The sequence below is a fragment of the Lepus europaeus genome, chromosome 16, assembly GCF_033115175.1.
Source record: "Lepus europaeus isolate LE1 chromosome 16, mLepTim1.pri, whole genome shotgun sequence".
NCBI lineage: Eukaryota > Metazoa > Chordata > Mammalia > Lagomorpha > Leporidae > Lepus > Lepus europaeus.
The window spans coordinates 28,293,457-28,319,511 of record NC_084842.1 but is presented as its reverse complement, the minus strand read 5'-3'; the positions used below and the strand labels follow the sequence as shown (position 1 = coordinate 28,319,511).

Here is a 26,055-nt window from a genome sequence, read left to right as displayed (position 1 = left end):
CTTTGTATAATCATGTCCATGACTTTTAAATTGAACCTGAAGTGGAGGAAAGCTAAGATTTATATGCAGTATTTAACATGGTAAGTTTTTGGTGCTTTGTATTAGCATAGGATTAAAAATATTTAGCTTTGAGTTTGTCCTGCTACTTCTCATACATAAAAGGTCATTTCCAAATTCAAGAAATTCTGCACGTGTAAAAAATACGCTCCTCCTCTCACCGCAGAAGTAACTTACTTTACTCTTTAACTCAGTAGGTTAAAGGCTTTAGGGTAAAGTAAATAACATACTTAAACTGTTACATTTAAACAGACTGCTTTTACCTCTTAGATACAGAGATCTTCCCTCACTGAGAAAGACACCAATTAGAAACACCATTACAGTCAGCTGAATTCCAGCTTGTGCCAGACATAAAAACCAATCTGTGAAATACAGTGATGTTTCCTCTGTTTCGGGCTATCATTTTTGCAGAATGTAGCAGCGTCTCCTGACTAATGACAAGTGGAAAGCATAATACAATATTTACCATTTCAGTGCTGCGTTGCATAAATATTTAATTGGCATTGCGTATGTCACTTGCTTTTACATTGGTGGTACTGAGAGCAGTGTGTTCACAGAGAAATAGCTACATACAGAAGAATGAAAGGAAAAGTAGCTAGCATAAAGTTTTTTAAAAACCTGGGTGGATTGCTGAAAACTTTAAGAGTGAATTCAGCATAAAACCTGTAAGTTTCTTTGACTCTGTATTCAAGCAAAGATATCATTCTGGCTTTTAACAGATAAAATAAAATCCATACATCTGTAAAATCTTTGTTGTTCCTACGTCTTCTTAGAATGTCTATAGACTGCTCACCTTGTGCTTCCTCCTCAAAATAAGATCTTATGGCTTCTTCTTTCGTGACTTTGCTAATCGAAAGGAAGTGACCATCTAGCCGTCAATCCGTCATTCATTTGACACTGACTTATTGAGTGACTGCTCTTGGTGAGACACTGCACTAGGGACAGAAGTGAACAAGCAAGTATAGTCCTAGTCTTCTGAGCGATTACATCTTTCAGAGAATGCAAGCACTGCACAATTAATTTCAATCATGATGCTAAAAAGAAGTGTAAAATAAGGAGGATGCATAAGACAGAACTGAGTGAGCATTACAATAAGGTTTTCCTGCTAAGACCTGAATAATTACGAGGATTATACATTTTGACAAATGCTGACCTAGGAATATATTTTAAATGTTACCACGTAAACCTAAGTGTGACTTGAAAAATCAATGGCCAGTAATATTAAAACTAAAATACTTTGATATAATAAAAAGTCTAAATGTGTCTCAGAAAAAAAGTTACACTACTTATTGATTTCCTTTGTTGACTTAACTAGAGCACTTCGTTATAGTTAAAAGTCCAGTGGAAAGAAGTGAAACACATGCTATTTTGGAAATTCTCCATAAGGATTTATAGTCTTCATTTCAGTTGACACATACTGTAAGAATTTGCTTTATAAAGTATCCTCATAAATGGTTTTAAAAATTGTCCAAAAAATATCTGAGCTCTTTCCAAACATTTATGAGTACTCTGTTAGTCTATTTTGATGAAATTAAGTACAGGAGGTCCTCAAAAGTTACATGGGGATACAGTCCATGAAAAGAACCATGTATGGATGTGCAGAAGTTTTGCACCAAAATAAAATTATATTTTAATTGCATTTTCCCACTAACTTTCTGGAGTACCCCTGTGTATGAGTGTGTTTCCTGTATTTCAAAAGCTGCTTAGAAATGATTGTCATTTTGTTCTGTATTTGCTAAACAAAATAGGTGAGAATATCTGATTTTTATTATAGAATTGGGTCTAAACGTAGAAATAATATTACTTTGAGACCTTCTCATTGTGTGTTTCAGTCACATATGGTGAATCAAAGCACAGTTCTAATTTTTAGCTAGATGCCGTCTGCATTGTACTAAGGTGTTTTCTGAGAAAATACTCAGTTTTGTTAATTCTGAGAATTTCCAGTCTTTCCCAAACCTGTTAAATTTCATTCTTGTGATTCAACCAGGTTTCCCAAGAGAGAGTTCTTGCTCCTTTCCGGGTGCCTTTCTCTGTTGGCAGCCCTGGCCTGATGCTGGGGGGCTGTCTCCTGGGGTGTCTCTTTACCCTAAATTTCAGCTACAGGCCGATCCTTTCTGTTTCCTCAGCTGCTAGGGCGTTCTTTCACCCCATGATCACTTTCGGTGAGCCTGCTCTGCCCCTGAAGGGAGAAGGCCTTTCGCTTATTGTCCTGCATTTCCTAGGATGATGGAAGGCCTCTAAGGCTACCGAGCAAGGAACCGCAGAGCGTGTAATTTCTACCTGAAGTGATACAAGTAGTTATGCAGCTTTCAGATTTTCATTTGTTTTCCCTGTGTATCTTCTTCTAATTTCCACTATCACAGTCAATTTCATTCCATTAAATGTAACTCTTATTGAGTAGCTCTCCTAAGCACTGCATTTGCAAAATGTAGTAAGATGCAGTCTTTACTATGGTGATCTCACAATCTTCTACGACAAAATATAATGTCAGATTTGCATATCACACCCCAGGGTATTTTTAGAATGCTGTTTTTAAGGACAGACTCTCAAAGCACCAACATCTGAGTTTGTATCACACCTATCTCACTTAACCTTAGTAATCCTGAATGTGCTCAACAATATGTGAGGTCTTCAGAATGTTCGTGGAAAATGCATAATGTGAAAGAACCATGCATGGATTTCAAAACTTGGTTGCAACAAAATAACTTCTCTTTCAGTTGCGCTTTTCTTTGAACTTGTTGATGTCCCCTTGTATGAACAGTTTTAGTCTGGCAAAATGTCAGCGCTCAATTAATTTTATTTTTTTATTAATATAAAGAACAGATTTCATGTATTTCATAGGTACAATTCTAAGAATATAATGATACTCCCCTCCTTCCTTCCCTCTCATCTTGCCTTCTCCTTCCTTCTTTTCTTTTTTTCTGTTAATTTTTGTGATGACATACTTTCAATTTACTTTATAATCACAAGCTAACGCTTCACTAAAGTAAAAAACAGACCACTGTTCTGCAGGAATATTGCAGGAATATTGACTAGGACTATAAAGAATAATTGGATCACAATATGTCAATTTCATTCATATACATTAAGGGCTTTTTTTTAAACTTTATATTAGCTACCATAAATCAGAGAAAACATATAATATTTGTCTTTTTGGAGTCTGGCTTACTTCACCAGCCATAACACTCTCCTGTTGAATCAATTTTACTCCAAAAGGCAGGATTTCATTCTGTTTTATGGCTGAGTAGTATTCCATTGTGTGTATTTGTCACATTTTCTTTATCTAGTCATCAGCAGATGACATCTGGGTTGATTCCATATCTTAGCTATTGTGTTTTGAGCTGCTAGAAACACAAGGGTGCAGATAACTCTTCCGTGTGCTGATTTCATTTCCTGTGTGTAAATTCCCAGGAGTGGGATGGCTCGGTCATATTACCATATGACCAGATCAATTTTCAGACTTCTGAGGAATCTCCATACTGTTTTCATAATGGTTGTAATAATTTACATTCCCACTAACAGCATATTATGGTATTTTTTCTCCACATCCTCACCAGCATTTGTTACTTCTTGATTTTTGGATAATAACCATTCTAACTGGGGTGAGGTAAAACCTTTTTGTGGGTTGATTTTGTTGTTTTTTTGTTTGTTTGTTTTACATTTCCCTGATGGCTAGTGACCCTGAGCATTTTTTCATGTGTGTGTTTTCCAATGCATTTCATCCTTTGAAAAATGCTTATTCATATCCTTTGCCCATATCTTAACAGGATCGTGCGTTTTGTTATTGTTGAGTTTCTTGAGCTCATTGTATATTCTGGATATTAATCCTTTGACCCTGCTATCAGTAGTGTTCCTCTTCACCACTTGGTAAAGCAAATATTGTTATCCACAATCTTTAGAAAGAAAAATCTTAAGGGGCCGGCGCTGTGGTGCAGCGGGTTAACACCCTGGCCTGAAGTGCCGGCATCCCATGTGGGCGCTGGTTCAAGTACCAGCTGCTCCACTTCCAATCCAGCTCTCTGCTATGGCCTGGGAGTGCAGAAGAAGACGGCTGAAGTCCTTGGGCTCCTGCACCCACGTGGGAGACTCTGAAGAAGCTCCTGGCTCCTGGCTTTGGATTGGCACAGCTCCAGCCGTTGCAGCCAATTGGGGAGTGAACCGTCAGATGGAAGACCTCTCTCTCTCTCCCTCTCCCTCCCTCCCTCCCTCCCTCCCTCCCTCCCTCCCTCCTTCCCTCCCTCCCTCCCTCTCTCTCTCTCCTTCCCTCTCTCCCACCCCTTCCTTCTCTCTCTCTCTCTCCCTCTCCTCTCTCTGTGTAACTCTGACTTTCAAATAAATAAATAAAAATCTTTAAAAAAAATCTTAAGCCCAAAGAATCACTGAGTTGTTTGTCAGTATTGTGTCTAGTAGATATTTTAAAATGAACCATAATCCAGATCTTCTTATTTTGAGTCTATAGCTTTCCCCAACTACAGTACAGGGAATTTCTCATAAGATTTATGAATTTAAAGATGGTCCATGGATAGGATAATAAATAAGGTTGGATGGCAAAAGGAGAATTTATTCCCTATTGAATCCTCTTTCTGTTATATCTGGTTATGCCATGAGGAAGGTCTCAGTAGAGAGTAGAATGCTTCTGACACCAGCCTACTAAAACTTCTTTCTCGAAAAAGAATAATTTTCCTGACAACAGTTTGAACCTTCTTTTGATAACTTAGTTTATGTTTCACTCCATTTGTTCTTACTGTTGTCTTCTGTTTGTATCAGAGATACTGATTTTCCTTTAAGATAATGTTATAAAATTTTCTTTTAAAATTAAAACATATTGAATTTTTTAACTCAGTCATTGCACAGAAAAAATTAAATAGGTACACGTACTTATTTATAAAATAACATTATAGAAGGCTCAGATTATATCATAGGAGTGATCACACTTTAGTAAAATGTGGTGGGATCACTGCCAAGCAGTCTGAAAACCCTGTAGGTCTTTTCCCTTGGGTTTCTTAGTCTTATTCTAGATCTTTAATCTTTTCATTTAACTACATTTCTTGTTTTAACAAACTAACTGCATGGTATAATTACTGAGCCTATATGAGCTACACAGAATTTATAAACTAAACCCAAGCAAATTATTTTAGCCATTCAAGTAATCACAAATTTTATCATTGTTGTCTATTTTTAGGGTAATAGTATTTTTAGATGCTTTTTACTTCTTCAAAAAAATCCTTTCTGATCTTAGAAAAGAATCACATCTAGAGAAGCAGTGGATGTTTAAAGTGGGAAAGTGGGCCATTTATTTTTAGGAAAGGAAACTGAGACCACGCAATGCAGAAGCAAGCTAACAGGGTGAGCAAGTCCCTGGTCATTGATTTTGTTAAAAGTTTCCACTTGACAACCACAGGCACATACCACACACACACACACCCTCACAAGTCATATACTCTCACATATTATCTCCTACACGAAAACTGCACTATTGTGAAGGGTCTGTTTTTCTGAGTTTTGCCATATTTTTATATACTCACGTTCATCTAAAAATTTCCATGTTGTAATTGGTTGAATCTTTTTTAAAATGGGGATTAAAGTATCAGGATTTCAAAGTATAGTTTTTCAGGTCCTATGTTCTGCTACTTTCTTTAGAAAGCCAAAACAAGCCAAGAAAAAAAATGTGCTTAAGCAGGTCACTAGCATACAAAAACATTTATTACATAAAAATAGTATGTAGGGCAGGCATTTGGCTGAACAGTGTACGTCGCCACTTGGCATGGCCGCATCCCATTTTCAGAGTGCCTGGTTTGAGTCCTGGCTACTATGCTTCCAATCTAGCTTCCTGCTCATGAGCATCTTGGGAGGCAGGAGGTGATGTCTCGAGAAGTTATTTCCCGCACCCATGTGGGAGATCCAGATGGAGTTCCAAACGCCTAGCTTAAGCCTGGTGGTGGCTGTTAGAGGCATTAGGAGAGTGAACTAGCTGATGGAAGAGATTTCTCTCTCTCTCTGCATCTTTCTCTCTCACTGTCTCTTTGCCTTTCAAATTGACAAAAGGAAAAAAAGGTAGTGTGTAGTTAGTTCCTAAGCCTAAGGAATCCACATGAAAACTGGTTCAGTGCTACAAGTCTGTGGATGTGAAGCCACATCCACAGGCTTTCACTGCCAAAGCCTCGGCTGTCTGCCACTAATGAATCCTATGCATGTATCTCTCATAGCAGACTTGGCATTTTGGCACGCACAGAATAGTATACAAATCATATAAATGACTTCATTCTGCATTGTGAGTGTTCATGAAACAATTCCTCTTCCTATATTCTTTGATGTTGATAACTGTCACCTTGAAGATTCTCTAGCTAATGGTAATGACTGGCGATGATGGTTAAGGCATCCTTCTTTCCATTAGCTTGGAGGGAATGCTTCCTTATTTGGAGAACAAACTACAGAGACAAGAGAAAACTAACGAAACATTAGGAAAGCAGCACGCTTGCGACATCCTAACTTAATTTCCTCAGAAACAACAGCTTGATTTTTGTAAGCCGCCGTCAGCCTCAGCGCTGGCTTTCAGTGGAACAGCTGGAATTGCTGTTTCCTAAGCTGCATCCATAGATGTCTTACCCTGCATCTGCCGGGATAATAAAGGAAAAACACGCAATGAAATTTGAAAGTCAAATGTTTTAAATATTAACATGTATAAAAGTATATGAGTCACATATTCTGGCAGAAACAAACCCATTCCTGTTATTGATATTATTTGGGGAGAAAAAAGGGTGGAAAGGAAAAACAGCATCAAAATATAGCATATTGACAGCCATTCTTTACCTGGTCTCTCCCCTCAGAAAACTCTGTAGTACTTTTGTTTCAGAATGGTGTCTTGTGTCAAGTGTTTAGGACCTTTTGATATCCAAAGGAACTAAGTTATCAAAGCATAATGCTCTTTCTCTTAATGACAGTAGAATCCATATTAATATGAAAGCTTTCAAAAGAAATATGCATTTTAACTTAGCCATATTTGGGTCAGCAAGGTATAGACTGTTGAAATAACATTACCCTTAAAAGTTAATAACAAGTAATAATGAATTATAATGCCAAAATATTGCCTGACACATTCATTCAATATGTATATGAACACAGCAGGAAATCCAAAACAAAAGCTAATTTATGGAAAACTATGTATTCCTAATGACAGTTTAGACCAGTAGGGGTCCAAGTTACAAACTGCAGTCTTTACATGAGATACTTTCATTTTACATTGAAAATTTGGTTGCACTCTGGAAGTAAGTATCAAATCAAATCATTGCTCTGTATTTAAGAGCATTTTTAAATTTTTTCCTATAAAATCTAATCACGCCACATGTGCATCACATTTATTTATATATTCATAAAATTGAAACATAAAATGACAAAAATTGCTTTCCAAACCCAAGAGACCCAAGGAATCATATGTATTAAAAGATAGTATGATCCTATGTGAAAGTTTTTTTAAATAAAACAAAAGAATAACATCATTGGTATTCTAATATGTTGCTATCTTACTGTTGCCAGGTATTATTTTTAGTGCTCAGTGATTTAACCTAAATATTTATGCTTTAAAATATATTGACATAGGTGTTATAGATGTGGAAGAGAGTGTAGAGATCCTGTTGCTGAGCTTCAGGAAGGCCCAGAGATTTCCCGAAGTTCCATGGCTCGCTACAGCCGAATCGAGATGGCACTCTGGTCTCTTAATAGAAACACAATCTGCAAGAGGTGCTACAGGCAACTTTAGATAAAAGCAGAACCCTTGACTTGAAAATGCACAGATTCTGATCTTTATTTTCCTGCAACCTTTGATAGCATGTTCTTCATGAATCTTTCTCAAAAAGATTATTTGGGGGAAAGAATACCGTGATGGATCCTGGGAGATATGATAAGCAAGGGAAACTCCAGACTTCCGCTGGCTTAGGTGAGCACTCCAGGTTCTGGAGGATAAGCAAAATGGAATTGCAGATGTTTTCAGGATATATAATCCTGAAATATATATTTTAAAGGCAGTTCTTCTTACCAGACCCGGGTTCCCATAGTATCTCATACTTCTGTCTTTGTGAGGGGGTTCATTTGCCCTTGTAATATTAAGCAGCGTTTAGCCAATAATGGCATGCCTGCTAAGAACTGTGCTGCATGTTGCCAGAAGCTCAGAGCGTTCCCTTCAGGATTCTGGTGGCACAAGCTGCATTCAGGTTACTGATGGCAAGGGTGCTTGCTTCTGCGTTCCCTTCACAACATCTCCTGTAATTTGCTCCAAGGTTCTGGCAGATTGCTGGACGCTGTCACCAGCTGTCACCACCCCGCCTTCCCAGCCATACTTGGCAGCATCTGAGAACTCAGGCGTGCCAGTAGAAATAATAGTAGCTGTGGTAACAACTTCAGTGGCATGGTCCCCAGAGACAAGATCAAAGTTTGGCACCTTTTTTTTCCTCAACACAGAACTAAAAATGGCGCCGAATTCACTACTTTGGTTGTATATAATTTGCTTTAATTACACGTTTTCAGTTTCAAGTGTTCCACACTTAATGTCAAACCAACATCTACTGGTCAAAAACAGTGGCAAGTCTCCCAGTTTTATGGGGAGGGAGTGTGAAATAACTCTAATACTACAGATCCCCTTCCACTCCATCAGCCTTACAAAATAAAAGAAACAGGTGCTCTAGTTCCTCTTGCCTGAATGGTCTTCAAATCTGAAAGAAAGTTCCTTCAGTGGTTTTACTGGAATCTTTACAGCAGTATTGTCTCGGAATTCTGTCAAATGAGGTTTATTTCTTAACATTTACTAGAAAGATCTATGGAAAACCAAAAGGTTACAGAATGAATGCTTTTAAAATATATTTCAAAAGTTTTAATTTTCAACATCTTAAAATTAGTAACAGTCCAAGAGCAGTGTGGGACACCTGAGAAGACAGAATCTGGAAGTCCTTGGCTGGAAGTGGCAGTGTTCAGGAGGAGTCAGCAACTGAACACCTGTGTGCACTGCTCCCAGAGCTGATAGCATAATTGTTTAATCATTGACTTGGATGATATATTTTTAAAGATTTATTTATTTATTTGAAAGTCAGAGAAGGAGATGCAGAGAGAGAGAGAGGTCTTCCATTTCCTGGTTCACTCCCAAGATGGCTGCAATGGCCAGAGCTGCACTGATCCAAAGCCAGGAGCCAGGAGCTTCTTCTGGGTCTCCCATATGGGTGCAGGGGCCCAAGGACTTGAGCCATCTTTTACTGCTTTCCCAGGCCATAGCAGAGAGCTGGATCGAAAGTGGAGCAGCCGGGTCTCAAACCAGCGCCCATGTGAGATGCTGGCGCTTCAGGCTAGGGCGTTAACCAGCTGTGCCATAGCGCCAGCCCCAACTTGGATGATAATATTAAAAGAATACTCACTAATTTTGTCAATGACCAATGTCAGATGTTACAACTTATTTAAAAGAAGTGTTGACTATTTATGATTCATCTCAAAAATCTGTGTGTTCCTGCCCTGGAAAAAAGGGGAGCTATTATATGAGAGGCCGTACAAGGCTTCTTCAGACTGTTAAGAGTTTAAGTTTTTCTTTTTATCACTGAAAGTTCGCAGAAATCAGTTCAGCTGGAGATCCAGGCTTCCAAGATCAACTCTAATCAAAACACTGAAAATTCTTAGTTATATGTTAAATTTTGCCTTTATTTTCTCCCATTTCCCACAGCTGAAATTCTGTACATTTATTTCCTTTCCTCCCAACCTCATCTTTCTCTCTGCGATCAAAGTACCTATTTTTACCCCATAACTGAAAAAAAAAAAAAAAAAGCATTTCTATTTTTTGAACAACCTCCACTCCTTACACCCTAGGTTGTGGAAGAAATTCAAATATGAGATGTTTTAAGTAAAATAATGCAAAGTGCTGTAGAAGTACAGAATAGTTATTAATTCCAGAAAGTCTACATAACAGAAATGTCATTTGAACCTCACTTAGATATTAGTAAGATTTCATCAGCCAGGGCTTTGGATGGATTGAAAGAACAGACACAGAAGCAATAAAACTCAGGACATGATTTAAGTGGTGGAGAGATAAATATGGCCAGCTCACAGAGTCTGTGAGAGGAGGCAGCAGAAAATACATTAATGACTACCAGTAAGATCAGTATCAGATTATCTGAGATAGCCTTTGGGACAATAACTCCAGCAACTGTGTGTGGAATGGACGGAAAGTGGAACAGGGAAAGCAGTTGCGGGTAAGGAAGGCTTCTTCCAAGCTCAGATTCGGCAGAATACCTCAAACCGGAAGACTAGGAGGTTATTACATTACAAGAATGTTACTCCAGTACAAGGAGGGAAATATCAAATGAACCAGAGCAAAGACTCAAGACTGGTTTTGTCTGAGGAGTGGAACCATGAGATGAGCCAGTTGAATACTCAGATTTTGCATGACAAGCTTTGTAAAGCTATGCATTTATTAAAAGATCTTTTAACATTCTGATGCTGTAACATAGCATGATATTTAAATCTTCCCCCAAAGTTCTGTATAACCTGCAAGCTTTGGTAACATTGGTTTTTCTGTCTTTATCCAAATCATTGGTGAACTTGTTTCAGTAGAAGGGCCTCGCTCAGAAACCTTCTGTGGACAGTCAGTTGCCATCAGACGCTTATCACTCAGTGATCTCTGGATTAAGTCATTGTTTCTGACAGAGCCACATTTCTTCATCTTGACAACAGGGATTTTCTGCAGGGCTAAGAGTCACAATACATATTTTTTAATTGTGGTATTAAGTACCATATATATATATATACATATATATATATATATATATATATATATATATATATAATCGTAACCATTTTTAAGTTCAGTACTGTTAGGTGTATTCACATCATTGTGCAGAACTGAAACCTGAAACTCCGTACAGATCAAATAGCTGCTCCCCATGCCTCCCTCACGAGAGCCATGGTAACCACCATGCTGTTTGCAGGAGTGTGACCACTCAAGATAGTCCATATAAGCAGAATCATAGAGTGTCTTTCTGTGGCTAGCTTATAATGTCCTCAAGATGTGTCCATGCTGTAGCACATGGCAGGATTTCCTTCCTTTTTAAGGCTAAGATGCCACAGTGTGTACATACCACACTGGGTTTATCCATTCTTTCACGGATGGACATTTGGGTTGCTTCCACCTATGACTGTTGTAAACAGTGCTGTTATTGACATGAGTATGCAAATGGCATTTGAGACCTCAGTTTCCATTCTTTTGAGTATCTAGCTAGCAGTGGCATTGCTAGTTTCTATGGTAGTTCCAGTTCTAATGTTGGAGGAGGAATTGCCATGTTTTTCATTGTGCTTGAACCATGCAACCACCTCACCAACAGAATACAAGGGTTTCAGGTTCTTCATGTTCTAGGATAGGCTGCACTGTTTACACTGCACATCAATCTGAGAAGACCATGGGCTGACAGTCACTGACATGCTACATGCATTTGTTGGATCATAGTGCTTTCCTCCCAACACCTGAGATTCTCCCTGAGGAAGCCTGTTCTCTGCCCTTTTACCCCAGCCTGATGGAGTCCTTGACCATCCTCTGCACCAGGTCTTTACTCTGTGTACTTACCTGTGTTAGTTATCTCATGGAACTGTGACATAGGAACTGCTTCACTTGCAGTCTTCTGGAGGAAAGTCTAGTAGCCTTGTAAAGAAAAGTACTTCCAGGAAGGGTAAAAGCACACATCCTTCAGCTATGCTAGGTGTTAGATGGATTACTTTTCAGTGATTTAATTCAAGTATATACATTTATTTTTAATAAAAAATTATTTATTTATTTGAAAGAGAGAGAGAGATCCTCCACCCACTGTTTCACTCCCCAAATGGCTGCAACAGCTAGAGCTGCACTGATCCAAAGCCAGGAGCTTCTTCTGGATCTCCCATGTGGGTACACTTGGGCCATCTTCTACTGCTTTCTCAGAGAGCTGGATCTGAAGTGGAGCAGCAGGAACTCGAACAGGCGCCCATATGTGATGTCAGCATTGCAGACAGCGGCTTCACCCACTACGCCACAGCGCCGGCCCCAGTATATACATTTAGAAAAGTATACAGGCCATAGGTGAACATGCTAGCGGAACCATTTCCCATACAGAATATTATCTGGACTCCACAAACTCCAGTGGACTCTGCCAGTCAGTACCTGCACCTTCCTCCCAGTGGATTTTGCCTTCCTGTGAATTTTATACATGCAGGCTTATGCAGTACTCATTTTTTCTTCATGACTGGGTTCTTCTACTCAGTGCTGTGTTTGAGACAGCCATCTATGTTGCTGTATCTTGCACTGACTCGTTCACTTATATTGCTATATAGGATTTCATTGTGAATCTGTACTGCCATTGGTTTATCCAGTGTACTGCTGGAAGACTTTGGTGTAGTTTATGGTTTGGGGATAATGGAAGTACTACTTCTGTGGACATTCTTTTTAATGCCTTTTGGTGCTATGTGTATACATATTTCTATTGAATATATAAACAGACATTTGTATGCCAACTGGAGGCTTAACCACAGACTTTATTGTATACCAACTGGAGACTTAACCACTGTTTCTAAGATTTTTAATATGAGAAAATTCATTTCAGTTTCAAATAACCAACTTACAAATGGTCTTGCAAAATATATTTTTCACATTTAGAAGCCAACTTTAACATATGGACAACTTCTGGTTATATTTCCCTCTGTAAAAAAATAAATTAACAATTTGTGTTAAATTTTTTAAAAATTTATTTAATGTGAGTGCACAGTTTTAATTTGGAACATTTGAGATAAGTAGCAAAATGGCACAGTGTAGGTAAAGGAATCCTAAGGTAAGGTCAGGATATCCTCTCTGATATCCTGAGTCCTCTTTATAGACTAACTTTTTAAAAGACATTGATTGGGTGAGTCACTGACCCTCTCTCTGCCTCCATTTCTTCCCTATGTGGCAGTGATAATGATCCTTGTCACATACTGCATTATTAGACGATAGTAGACATCAAAGCATTTTAAAATGTGAAAAACACACTGAACATAAATACATTTATTGCTGTCCTCTGCAAATTCCATTCTGCCTTGGATAACATTTTGGATTTGAATTCAGTCCATCTCCTTTCATTAAAATCACCAAATATATTGAAATGACATGCAGCCATGAAACAGGATCACCAATAGAAATTTTTGAAATATTAAATCTATGCAACTGCTGTTTGATTTCAAAACTCAAAAGGGTAATGTTTACTTATATAATTTTTAAATTATTTTTTAAGAATCTCAGAGTAAAATAGCTTGTTCTCAATTTCTTCATCATCATCATCATCATCATATTACTGTGAATATTGAAGACATCATAGTTTAGTGGTAAAGTACTTGTAAATTTTTTGCATAGAAGAACAGTGGGGCCGGCGCCGTGGCTCAACAGGCTAATCCTCCGCCTTGCGGCGCCAGCACACCAGGTTCTAGTCCTGGTTGGGGCACTGGATTCTGTCCCGGTTGCCCCTCTTCCAGGCCAGCTCTCTGCTATGGCCCGGGAGTGCAGTGGAGGATGGCCCAAGTCCTTGGGCCCTGCACCCGCATGGGAGACCAGGAGAAGCACCTAGCTCCTGGCTTCGGATCAGCGAGATGCGCCGGCCGCAGCAGCCATTGGAGGGTGAACCAACGGCAAAAAGGAAGACCTTTGTCTCTGTCTCTCTCTCTCACTATCCACTCTGCCTATCAAAAAAAAAAAAAAAGAAGAAGAAGAAGAAGAAGAACAGTGCCTGGAACACTTAATTAATTTAACTAATATTAGGTTACTAATACCCCTGCCTGCCCTCTGCACTCCCCCCACTCTAATAATGTCTCTGCCTTCAGTTTCCTGGAGATGGTAAAGAAGCCTCATGGAGGTTCTATCCCACCTCCCTCTGTATGAACTTTCACATCCCACTTCCCTCCCTCTCAATGGTAGAGAAGTATGCCTTTTGACAGCAGAAGGTCTAGGTATAAGGCTAAAGGTCCACTGCTTACTGGCTTGGAAGCTTAAATTTTAAAAAGCTTCCATTTCTCAAAATTAAAATGAAGACAGAGAGAGAAAGAAAGAAATAGTAACTATTCAGGGGAATCTTTGCAAAGCTTAAAAGATGAGGGTGAAGCACTAGCACAGTCCCCGGCACAAGGCAAGTGTCTGTTCAGTGAATTAAAAAAAATGTGTCGTGATGTTTGAACAGCTTACTGCATATGGCTGAGCTTGCTCCAGGTGGCCCCTCGCATGTTCCTTCTCACCTAGGCTGAACCCTAAACGAAGGACACAAAGGAGCACAAAGCTTCCAGCCACTCTCACTCCTCTTACTTCCACTCCCCATCTGGGACATGCATAAAACTATGGCTCCATTGTACCATCCACGAGTAGTGGCACTGAATACTTTCACGTGGATTCAAATCTGCTTTCCAGCTCAGGCATTGAAGAATTGGGTTTGTCCTGCTTTTTTGCATATGTATTTTATTTGGCGAATTTCCCCTTTATTTGTCTGCCAAGATGCCCCATGTAGTTTTATTACACCACTGCTCAGTAATTTCTTAGCATTCTTTTTTTTTTTTTTTACTTTGCTGCCTGTCCTTCCCCCTTATTAACTTTGGAGTCAGTTGCAATAACACCCTGCATTTATATAAAAATCTTAAATTACATAGAATGAGCATCAAGACTTTCCTAAACACCAAATACCATGATTTCAAAGTAGATAATGTCCTAAGCCCAAACAACTTGTTGGTCTGTTTTCAATGCAGTATTAAACAAGATGTAATTTTGTGGTTCTCATTATATAGCATCTTAAATAGAAACAGAATTCCATTTTACTGAGGTTTTCTATAATAAAGAAATATATATACCTATAACAAAGCTGTTGCCCATCTGGAAAAAAAATAAAATTGTTCTAATACAAACATCGCATTCTTCATTTTAAATATTTAACATCTGTGTGCAGTCCCATGGATTGTCTCTTCTCTTTAAATTTTTTGAAACCCAATAATAGCAAATCTATCATTCAAGAAAACTTCCTGTGCTGAAAGATCAGGATGATGATAAATTATTTTTCATGGAAACTTGACCCTGTTGGAGTACACATGCTTCTCAACTGACTATGAGGCTAAACCACTCATAAGTTGAAAATGCACATAATCCACCTAACCCCTACCTCACAGCCTAGCAGTGCAGTGCACTGTAGAGAATGGGTTGTTCCCCCATGATGGCAGACCTGCTGGGGGCTCACTGCACAGCATCACAAGAGAGGATCATACTGCATACCAATAGCCCATGAAAAGATCACGATTCAAAATTTGAGGTAAGGTTACTGCTGAATGTCTGTTGCTTTCATAGCATCATAAAGTTGAGAAATCCTAAAATGAACCATTGCAAATTAGTGATTGTTCGTATTTGTTGTTGCTATGCCAAAGTGTGTCTTTCAAACCTCTGGATGGAGAACTATCTCAATTAGTTTCTTTAAACGTTGCTGACTTATATGAAACCTTGAAAAATGTATGAAGCAAGAAATGCATAGAAAGCTCCTGGGGCCCCTGTACTGTGGCATAGCAGGTAAAGCCACTGTCTGCGGTACCAGCATCCATTATGGGTGCCGGTTCGAGTCTTGGCTGCTCCACCTCCTTGCTAATGTGCCTGGGAAAGCAGTAGCAGATGGCCCTACTGCTTGGGCCTCTGCACCCACACGGGAGACCCAGAAGAAGCTCCTGGCCTCAGATTGACTCATGTGACCTTGTGGCCAATTGGGGAGTGAACCAGCAGACTGAAGATCTTTCTCTCTGTCTCTCCCTACCTCCCTGTAACTCTGCCTTTCAAATAAACTAAAAAAAAAAAACAAAAAACAAAAAACTACGTAATTTAATGCAAATGGCAAATGAAGTTATGCCTCTTTACAAGATGACAACCTGTAAATTCAAGAATTTAATAACCTGTATCTTTATCCATGAAAAATCAGAGTTTAGAAAGAATTTCTAGTAGACTGTAATTTAAGCAAGACATTTGAATATATACAGAACTTATGGATGTGCAAGGTAGATGGAGCTACTTATGTATTTTGTTATCTATACTATCTTGCTTACTAAAACATCATTTTTTGTCAATCAGGTATTACTAACAAAAGAATGTGGGACTGGTAATAGAAAACCCAAAAACTCCTGAATTTTTAAAAATGACACCAGTTATATATAGTAATAGTGGAATTTCACTGAACTGTTTTTCTTACAGCAATATACTTAAAGCAGTCATTGATTATTTTTAAAAAATTATTTATTTATTTATTTATTTATTTGAAAGGCAGAGTTAGAGCTAGAGGTCTTCCATATGCTGGATCACTCCCTAAATGGCTGCAGTGGCCAGAGCTGGGCCAATCTGAAGTCAGAAGCCAGGAGTTTCTTTCTGGTCTCCCACTCTGGTTTAGTGGCCCAAGCACTTGGGCCATCTTCTACTGCTTTCCCAGGCCATAGAGAGAGCTGGATCGAAAGTGGAAGAGCTGGGTCTTGAACCGGCACTCAAATGGGATGCTGGTACTGCATGTGATAGTTTTACCTGCTACACCACAGTGCCAACCTGTCATTAATTATTAGTAATCCAAGTATGTTCTCCATTCATAGCTATTTACATATTTATTTGATATTTATTACCTTATCCTTTAAGTTACAGTATTTTTATCCACAATGGTGATCTCATACATTTTTGAATGAGAAAATAGAAGTTTTCAAACTTTGCTCGACTTTGCAGGTACTTACTGAGGCCTGGCAGGCCTCAGGCACTGTATCCTCCTACATATTTATAGAGATACTACAAATGGGGATGCCAAAGTGAGCTGGAACAGTCATAGGAAAGACGGCTCAATGCAGTCACAGAGTAGATTTCTCCAAGAAGTTGACAGCTACTATCTGAGAGACTATTGGGTATTTTACAGAGGGTGGGGGAACTTTGCTGACAAAACGGACTATTGAGAGGTGCCTTGATCTGGTCAGGTGACTCCAAATAGGTCAGTCATCTGGAGTCCAGAATGAATAAAGTGCCCATCTGGTCAGAACTGTCTTGCTATGTGCCAGCCATCCTCAGATGCTGTGTCGAGCATCTGCACATGCCTTAAAAAGATTGACTTAACAAGCCTCATTTTTTTCACTTGAACCTAGTGTTTTAAACAGTATTACATAATTTGTGCATGATTGAATCTTACACTAAGAATTGAACCAAAATCTAACTTCATCCAAACTCCTTGCTCTTTCTATGGTGCCAATTTAATTGTATTCCTAGATTGGTTGGATATTTAATAAAGGCACGCTGCCGCCAGCAGTTATCTCTTTCCTTATCTCTCTGGTAAATTCCAGCATGTATAATGAGTAAAGTAATGGCAAAACCTGGCAACACAAGTCTCTGTGATACTATAGTTCATTGTTTGTTTTCACTATGGATGTTTAGCCTTCCTCATGGATGAATTTCTAAATTGTATTCTGTGTTGATGCTTAGTAATTATTGATGGTTCATATGACAGTAACGTATTCTAGATATTTTAAATTTTAAAAAATAGGTAATATATTTAAACTAGATTATATTTATGAATGTGTAGTTAAATTTATGTTTTCTAAATGTTTTAAATAAAATTAATAAAGCTTTTAGGGTTTTATAATATATATAAAAATATTGTCCCCACATCAGAGCTCACATGAAATTACCTGACACAGATGCATGTTATTTGATGCCTGCAATTACTGAGTTATATGTTATAAATTCAAAAATGATTCATGCCAAATTTAGGATGTTTAAATTCTATTGTGCTTTGTGTATCTGGACCCATTCTGCTTATTTCATTTCCTCACAGATTCAGCTGTGAATCACTGTTTGCTTTTACCTTAGTCTCAATACAGTGGGGTCTCCTGAGAGCCTGTAGGTATTGCACCACAGTGTTGTAAATTTCCAAGTAATCTGTGGTCAAGCAAGTTTGACAAATACTATTATAGAGCATCCTGACACTTCCCTAGATGATGGTAAGAAGTGGAACGCGGGCAAATTAGAGCAACTAATGATTCGTTCTTAAGTTTTCTGGTATCGATTAACTGAGTGATGTCAAGCCATTATTAAGTGCTGCCATATAGCACTGTATTCCTTATAAATTGCATTTGTTTGAAAAGCATTCTGTGTCACGATTTTTTATTGTGTAATTATCTTTGGCATTTCCAAAAATGAAAACTTTAATTTTATGTGTGACTCCTGTTAAAAACATGCTTACATTTGCTCTTGCAGCTAAAAGTAGCAGACCTTTAAACAACTTGTATTCTTTATCCCTAGCAATGCATCTATTTGGCCTCAACTGGCAGTTACAGCAGACTGAAAATGACACATTTGAGAATGGAAAAGTGAATTCTGATACCATGCCAACAAACACAGTATCATTACCTTCTGGCGACAGTGGTAAGAGAAATGATTATGTATCCTGTGTTTTACTTTTAACGTCCTTTTTCCATAAATTTATTTTTATTGATGCTTATATCTGATTTATATGAGAGAAGGAAAGGCTTTGAAATTACACATAACATCTTTTCGTGAGTTTTGTTATTAACTTACTTGAAATGTTGAAAATTCACATTTCTATAAGAATAATATAACTTTCTGCCTTATGATTTGATAGCTAGATTTTTATGCCGTTCCTTCACAAGTATACATTGTTTCATTTTTACTCTACAAGTAGATTATAATTCATCTCTTATATATCATATATCATCTTGAGTATATTTTTCTTCAGTCAACTTGTGTATGAAATTGGAGTACTATATTAATTTTCTTACACAACCTTTTAAATACAAAATACATGAGAACAGAATAATTTGTTGACCCTTCTGGTTGCCCTTTCTTTAAATCTTTGGGAGTTTATTCTTTAAGCTGCCAGTCTTTGAAATCTACTGGTTTTAAATTAAGAATGAAATTCAAGTGGTTGTAGAATGCTGTATTTCAGTTTTTCAACATAAACACTCAGAAAAATGTATGCATTCACACATATATTTATATTATATGCATATCTGTATATGTGTGCATATATAAATATATATTATATTATGTATTATGTATATTATATATATACACACACACATATACATAGAGATTTTGGCACTGTTGTCCTCTCACTTTTTGCAAAATATCACAATACTTTATATCTCAAAGCAGCCTGATCAAGACACCGTTTTCTCCTGATAAATAGTTTGCCTCTAAACATTTTCCTACCTCTTCCTCCTTGTTTCTTTTTATGCAGTAGATTTATATTCTTTTTGGGTACCAATTATGTCTATCTTGTTGTCATCGGTTTCTTTTTTTGTTAAGACTTATTTATTTGATTTATTTGAAGGGCAAAGTTACAAAGAGGCAGAAAAAGAGAGAGAAAGTCTTCCATCCGCTGGTTCACTCCATAAACAGCTACAATGGTCAGAGCTGGGCCAATCCAAGGCTAGGAGCCAGGAGCTTCTTCCAGGTTACCCACATGGGTGCAGAGGCCCAAGGACTTGGGCCCTCTTCTCTTGATTTCCCAGACCATAGCAGAGAGCTAGATCGAAAGTGAAACAGCTAGGACTTGAACCAGAACCCATATGGGATGCTGGCACACTGCAAGTGGAGGCTTTACTTGCTAAGCCACCGTGCCAGCCCGCCCCTGGTTTCTTTGCAAGACTAGAAAGAAGCTACTGTACATTTAATAAGTGTACTTGAAAAAATTCATAGGAAATCAAATTAAAAGGTAAGTTTATTTTGGTGCAAAGAACATTTGAAATACATGCATACGTACTAGGAGGTATTCAAAAAGTTCATGGAGTAGTGAGCATTTGTCTGTGGTTAAAATGCTGCTTGAAACACCCAAGTTCCATATCAAAAGTGCCTGGGTTTGAGTCCTGCCTCTGCTTCCAAATCAGCTTCTTGCTAATGTGTGCCCTGGTAGGCAGCAGGTAGTAGCTCAAATACTTGGATATCCTGCCTGGATCCCTGCCACCCACAGGGGTGACCTAGATTCAGTTCCAGGCTCCTGGCTCCAACCTGGCACAGCTTTGGCTGTAGCAGGTGTTTGGGGAGTGATCTCATTTTATCTGTCTCTGTCTGCATGCTTTTCAAATAAATTTTTTAAAGTTCATGGAAAGCAGACATTATAAAGAAAATATCCCTAGATTTCAAAAAATTTTGTACCAGGGGCCAGCGTTATACAGCAGATTAGGCTGCCATCTACAATGCCAGCACCCCAAAAACAGTGCCAGTTCAAGTCCCAACTGCAATATTTCCAGTTTCCTACTGGTGTGTGTAGTTAGCAGAAAATGGTCCAAGTATTTGGGCCCTTGCCACCCTGTGGGAGACTGGATGGAATTCTCACATCCTCACTGCTGGTTTCAGCCTGGCCCAGATCTGGCGGTTGTAGCCATTTGGGGAGTGAACCAGCAGATGGAAGATGATATCTGTCTACCTCCCCCTCCCTCCCTCTCCCTCCCCCACCCCCTTCTCTCTCTCCTGTTCAAATAAATATTTTTTTAAAGATTTATTATTTGAAAGGCAGAGTTACAGAGAGGCAGAGAGAGAAAAAGGTCTTCCATCCACTAATTCACTCCCCAGATGGCCACAGTGGCCTGAGCTGCGACAATCAAAAGCCAGGACCCAGGAGCTTCTTTCAGGTCTCCCACACAGGTGCAGGGGCCCAAGGACTTGAGCCATCTTCTTCTGCACTCCCAGGCCATAGCAGAGAGCTGGATCAGAAGTGGAGTAGCCGGAACTCAAACCAGCACCCATATGGGATGTTGGCACTGCAGGCGGCGGCTTTACCCACTACGCCACAGCATGGGCCCCAATAAATAATTATTTTAAAGCATCTTTTCAAACCAGGATAAACTTATCTTTTAATTCCATTTGTCTGTACCAACTGAACTGCCCTCTTATAAGCTGCTATTTTACGTCTTTCCATTTACTGTGACTAACTCTTTTTAATGCTGTTTTGCTCTTTGCCTTCCCATCTTCTTTTCTTTTATTTAACAGCAATACTTTAATACATCTCTTCTTCCTCAGGGAGGTTAAGGAATTTCCCAAGACCTTAGATTTTCATAATAATAATGAAGGCCCTCCTCTCCAGTAAAAGCCTTTTCTTAACAAAGACCCACATGTTCCCAGAGAGCTAGGAGCTGATGAGTGATGTGTCAGCATGTCAGAAGCAGACAGTGGCGGTCACTGTGCCATGGATTAAAGGGAAGCAAAGAAAAGCTTTTCTAGTTGAAACTGTAGGTCAGAAATTCTAATTAACTAAATTTTAATTGCCTTAAACAAGTATTTTTATTTTTTAAATATTGATAACATGCATATGAAAGCTCAATTAACCATGATCAGAAATCATCAGTACTTCTTTTTTAGTTTTTTGTTGATTTAAATTTAGACTGTCTCTTACAGTGAAGTTCCTGTTGTCCTTATTAACCACACATATAGAGAATTTAATTATACTGAAGAAATAAATGTGTCTTAGGGATGTCTTATTTATTTCACAACATCCCAACCTTTTATTACGATCAAAGTGAAAGTACAGCGTGGCCGATCGGTTTCACAGTACTTGAAAAGCATGACCCTGTGAAAGCTGTGGACTTGGAGGTCTTCCCGCAGCCTCCTCGTTGCTCCTTGTCTTTTGCCAGGGAATGCCATCACTCTCATCAGCATTCCTCAGCTCACACAAGCCCATATTAAAATGCTAGCTCCTACCTATTTATCTGGTAACTCAGGGCAAAGTGCACAAACATTAAGATCTGTGAAAACAGTTTAGGACATCCCTGGAATACACTGTCTAGGATCACATCAGCTTCAGAAATTTAGAAGAATATCACATGAATGTGGCTTCAGAAATCTCTAAGGAGGAGCTAACTTGTGCAGTAGCAGTAAAGCCACTGCCTGTGGAGTGGGTATCCCGGCTGCTCCAGTTCTGATCCAACTCCCTGCTAATGTGCCTGCAAATCAGTAGAAGATGGCCCAAGGGCTTGGGCCCCTGCCACCCCTGTGGGAGACTGAGGAGAAACTCTGCACTTCAGTCTGGCCCAGACCTAGCTATTGCAGCCATCTGGGGAGTGAATCAGCAGATAGAACTATCTCTCTCTCTCTCTCTCTCTCTCTCTCTCTCTCTCTCTCTCTCTCTCTCCTCTCCCTCTCCCTCTCTCTCTCCCTCCCTCTCCCCCTCTCCCCCTGCCACCCCCAACTCTGCCTTTCAAATAAGTCATTTTTTTTAAGAAATCTCTATGGAATGGAGTCCTCTAAAACAGAAACTTATTGACCACGACTGCAATAAGGAAAACATTTTATATCAAACCACCATACACATACATCTGTCTGAAATATTTCACAGAATATTATCCTTATTTTGTTAAATGCACCCTAATATTTCATTTTCCATTTTATTGCTGTGTCCATTTTTTTAAGTTTTTTTTTTTTTTTTTTTTTTGAAAGGCAGAGTTAGAAACAGAGAGGTCTTCCATCCTCTGGTTCACTCCCCAAATGACTGTGGTAGCCAAACTGGGGCAATCTGAAGCCAAGAGCCAGGAGCTTCTTCTGGGTCTCCCACATGGGTACAGGGGCCCAAGCACTTGGGCCATCTTGTACTGCTTTCCTAGGCCATAAGCAGGGTGCTGGGTCAGAAGTGGAGCAGCTGGGACTCAAACTGAGGCCCATATGGGATGTTGGCACTGTAGACTGCAGCTTAACTGACTCCCAATTTTGCCCATTTTTAACAAATGCTAGTCATAACTTACTAAAATAACTTGATAGTTTGTAAAGGATTGTGGCCTGCATTTCAGAAACACAGCTCTGATAGACTGGTTCTCTAAGCGGGACTGAAGGCTTCCACATGATCTTAGAGAGCATTGCATGCAGTTGATGTGTGCCTGTAGAGTAACTGTGTCCCTGTGCGTTCAAACCACCGTCTTTCCAGCCATGGAAGGAGTATCCCACATGGAGGACGGTTAGCAGATGCCCCAACATCATTCAATTGCACCAGAGGAGAAGGGATTCTCTCCAGCCTGCAAACTGCACTAGGGAATTTATAGGCAGAACCTGTCATTAAAAAGGGACTGGGGGTTTGCGGGGGAGTTCTTTCTGGGCTCAGCCCTTATCCAAAATATGACCTAAATATTTCTTGTGTATTATTTTTATTTTTTATTTTTTAAAGATTTATTTATTTGAAAGGCAGAGTTACACAGAGAGGAGAGGCAGAGAGAAAGGTCTTCCATCCGCTGGTTCACTCCCCAGATGGCCTCAATGGCCAGAGCTGCGCCGATCACCAAAACCAGGAGCCAGGAGCTTCTTCCAGGTGTCCCATGCAGGTGCAGGGGCCCAAGGACTTCGGCCATCTTTTACTGCTTTCCCAGGCCACAGCAGAGAGCATGTTTGGAAGAGGAGCAGCCGGGACTAGAACCGGCGCCCATATGGCATGCCGGCTCTTCAGGCCAGGGCATTAACCCATTATGCCACAGCACCGGCCCCTCTTCAGTATTATTTTTCCAATAGCCCATGAACCCCTGAATTGCAAGAAATTCTTATTTCCATTTTTCCACATAAAGGTTCTTACTACGTATTTCCTAAATACTTAAAGACTTAGGATACAGGGAGGCTTGAGGAGAGTCTTTTTGCAAGAAGAGAGGTACCTAAAAACCACTGATTTTAGGGCCCATGATGAACATGCAGTATCCATGCCCCATCACCCACGACATACTTCGGTTTTGTAAACTGTTCAGAGAAACAGATCACATCATTTCTTTAGAAATTCCAGGAGATTGCAGCCCTTAAGAAAGGTTTGGAATTCTGAAGAAAGCTCACTAGGGGAATTAACTATGCTGAGCATAATGAGGAAATTACTTCACAGCCTGAAATGCACGATTCTTATTTATGCAGTTCTGTTTTCTAATTTTGTAAATAGAATTCTAAGGAACAAAAGGGTTCGGTAAACTCTCCTCTTGCCTCTAAAGTAATCTCAATTAAAGTCTCTAAATGATAGTTCATAGCTAAAAGAAGAATTTCTATTAAATGCCAAAATCCTTTACTGACTGCACTTGAAATCTTCTTTGACTAAAAATTTTAGGAAGATAATATAGCAGAAGTCTGGGGGTCTCAGGCAAAACTCATGGAATGTGACAAAGTGAAGAAGGAGGGAAGAATGAGGTTTGTGACTCAAACATCAGTCTCATTTCAGAAGTGAAAATTATTCCCCAGGAACAAAGATTCGTTTAGCTTTGGGTTCTGAAAAGGACTCACGCCTTACTCAAATCCTGGCTCCTTCATTTGTTGACTCTGTAACTTTGAGCAAGTTGTTTAACCTCTTTGAGCCCCAATTTTCTCATGTACAGAGAGGAAATCATAATAATGCACATCTTTGGGGCCGGTGCCATGGCGCACTAGGTTAATCCTCCGCCTGCGGAGCCAGCATCCCATATGGGCGCCGGGTTCTAGTCCCGGTTGCTCCTCTTCCAGTCCAGCTCTCTGCTGTGGCCAGGGAGGGCAGTGGAGGATGGCCCAAGTGCTTGGGCCCCTGCACCTGCGTGGGAGACCAGGAAGGGGCTCCTGGCTCCTGGCTTCGAATCAGCACAGCTCCAGCCATTGTGGCTATTTGGGGAGTGAACCAACGGAAGGAAGACCTTTCTCTCTCTCTCTCTCTCTCTCTCTGTAACTCTGTCAAATAAATAAATAAATAATACACATCTTTTTGCTCACCAGCTTCAGGAGTCTGGGGATCTTACTTATTCCCTTTGCAAACTTCTCTCCCCTATACTCTCAACATTTATTTCAAATGTTCCTACTGTATTAAAAACCACCTCTTTATTAGCAGATTATCTTGCATCCTATTCAACAAAAATACAGAAAGCTACAGAAGGAACTCTAATTTCCTCTGTGTATTTCTATTCTTTCACCATTTTCTCCCCTTATTCAAACTTATTCATTCCATGGGTATTCTTCCCACCCACTCTGCCCCACCATGCTTTGAGAGAAAGAGAGAGAAACACAGATCCATCTCCTCTCTGCTGGTTTACTCCCCAAATATCCACAACAGCCAAGACTAGACTAGGATGAAGCCAAAAGTCCAGAACTCAGTCCAAGTCTCCCACCTGGGTAGCAGTGACCCAGGTACTTGAGCCATCACTTGTTCCCTCACAGTGTGTATTAGCAGTAGTTGACTTGAAAGTGGAGAAGCCAGGTTGTGAACCACGCACTCTGATTGTGCAGTGTCGGCATCCCAGTAGCAACTTGACTGTTGTGCCGAACGCCTGCCCCCATGGTTATTCTTGACCCCGGCCTGCATCTTCAGAATGTCTCCGCTCCACTGGCACTTCCCAGTCAACATTTGAGCATTCCAAGGTTTCTCACATCTTGGGGTGAAAAAGAATCCCCACACTGGGCCTTCTGCAACTCTACCTGTTCTCCCTTCCTGTACCCAGCCCTCTGGAACAGAAACCTCCGTGAACTGTGTTCATTTCTTTACCTTCCACTTGCCCCTGTTGCAGTCTGGCTTCTGCCATACTCCTTTCTCAGAACTGTGCTCTGGCGGCACCACTCACTGAAACCGATGTCTTCCAGAGTTATCTATTAGTATGTCAGTGAACACTCTTCACTCTTTATCAGAGTTGAGTTCTTGGGAGCTTGAATAGTTAGCTTCTCCTTCCTAATTAAAATAATCTTTCCCTTTCTTCTGTGATAGCACATTCACCTTGATTTTCTTCCTGATTATTTCGGCAGTGATGTCTTTGCTTACTTGGCCCATCCCCATCTATTTGATCCCTAAACGCTGGTGTCTCTTAGTTCTTTGTCCTCTCTCAATATAATCCCTCTGTGTTCTGTCCTAACTCTTCTTGTGTCAGTTACATTCTCTGTGCTGTTGACTCCCAAATCAATAAGCCCAACATAGATCTCTCTTCTCAGCTCCAGACACCAACTACATAAAATCTGTCCAAGTTGCTTTGGAACATCTCCACTTGGGTGTCTTCCAAGCATCTGAAACCGCACGA

General features: G+C 39.6%; 1 protein-coding gene across 4 annotated transcripts in view; it reads left to right on the top strand.

Moving 5' to 3' along the window:
• Positions 1 to 26,055, top strand: part of TENM3 (teneurin transmembrane protein 3) — a 657,699-nt gene that overhangs the window by 493,362 nt on the left and 138,282 nt on the right. For all 4 annotated transcript variants that reach the window (XM_062213567.1, XM_062213565.1, XM_062213566.1 and 1 more), the window contains one exon: positions 18,359 to 18,481. In XM_062213567.1, coding sequence (XP_062069551.1) covers positions 18,359 to 18,481 — 123 coding nt within the window. The remainder of the gene's footprint in view (positions 1 to 18,358; positions 18,482 to 26,055) is intronic.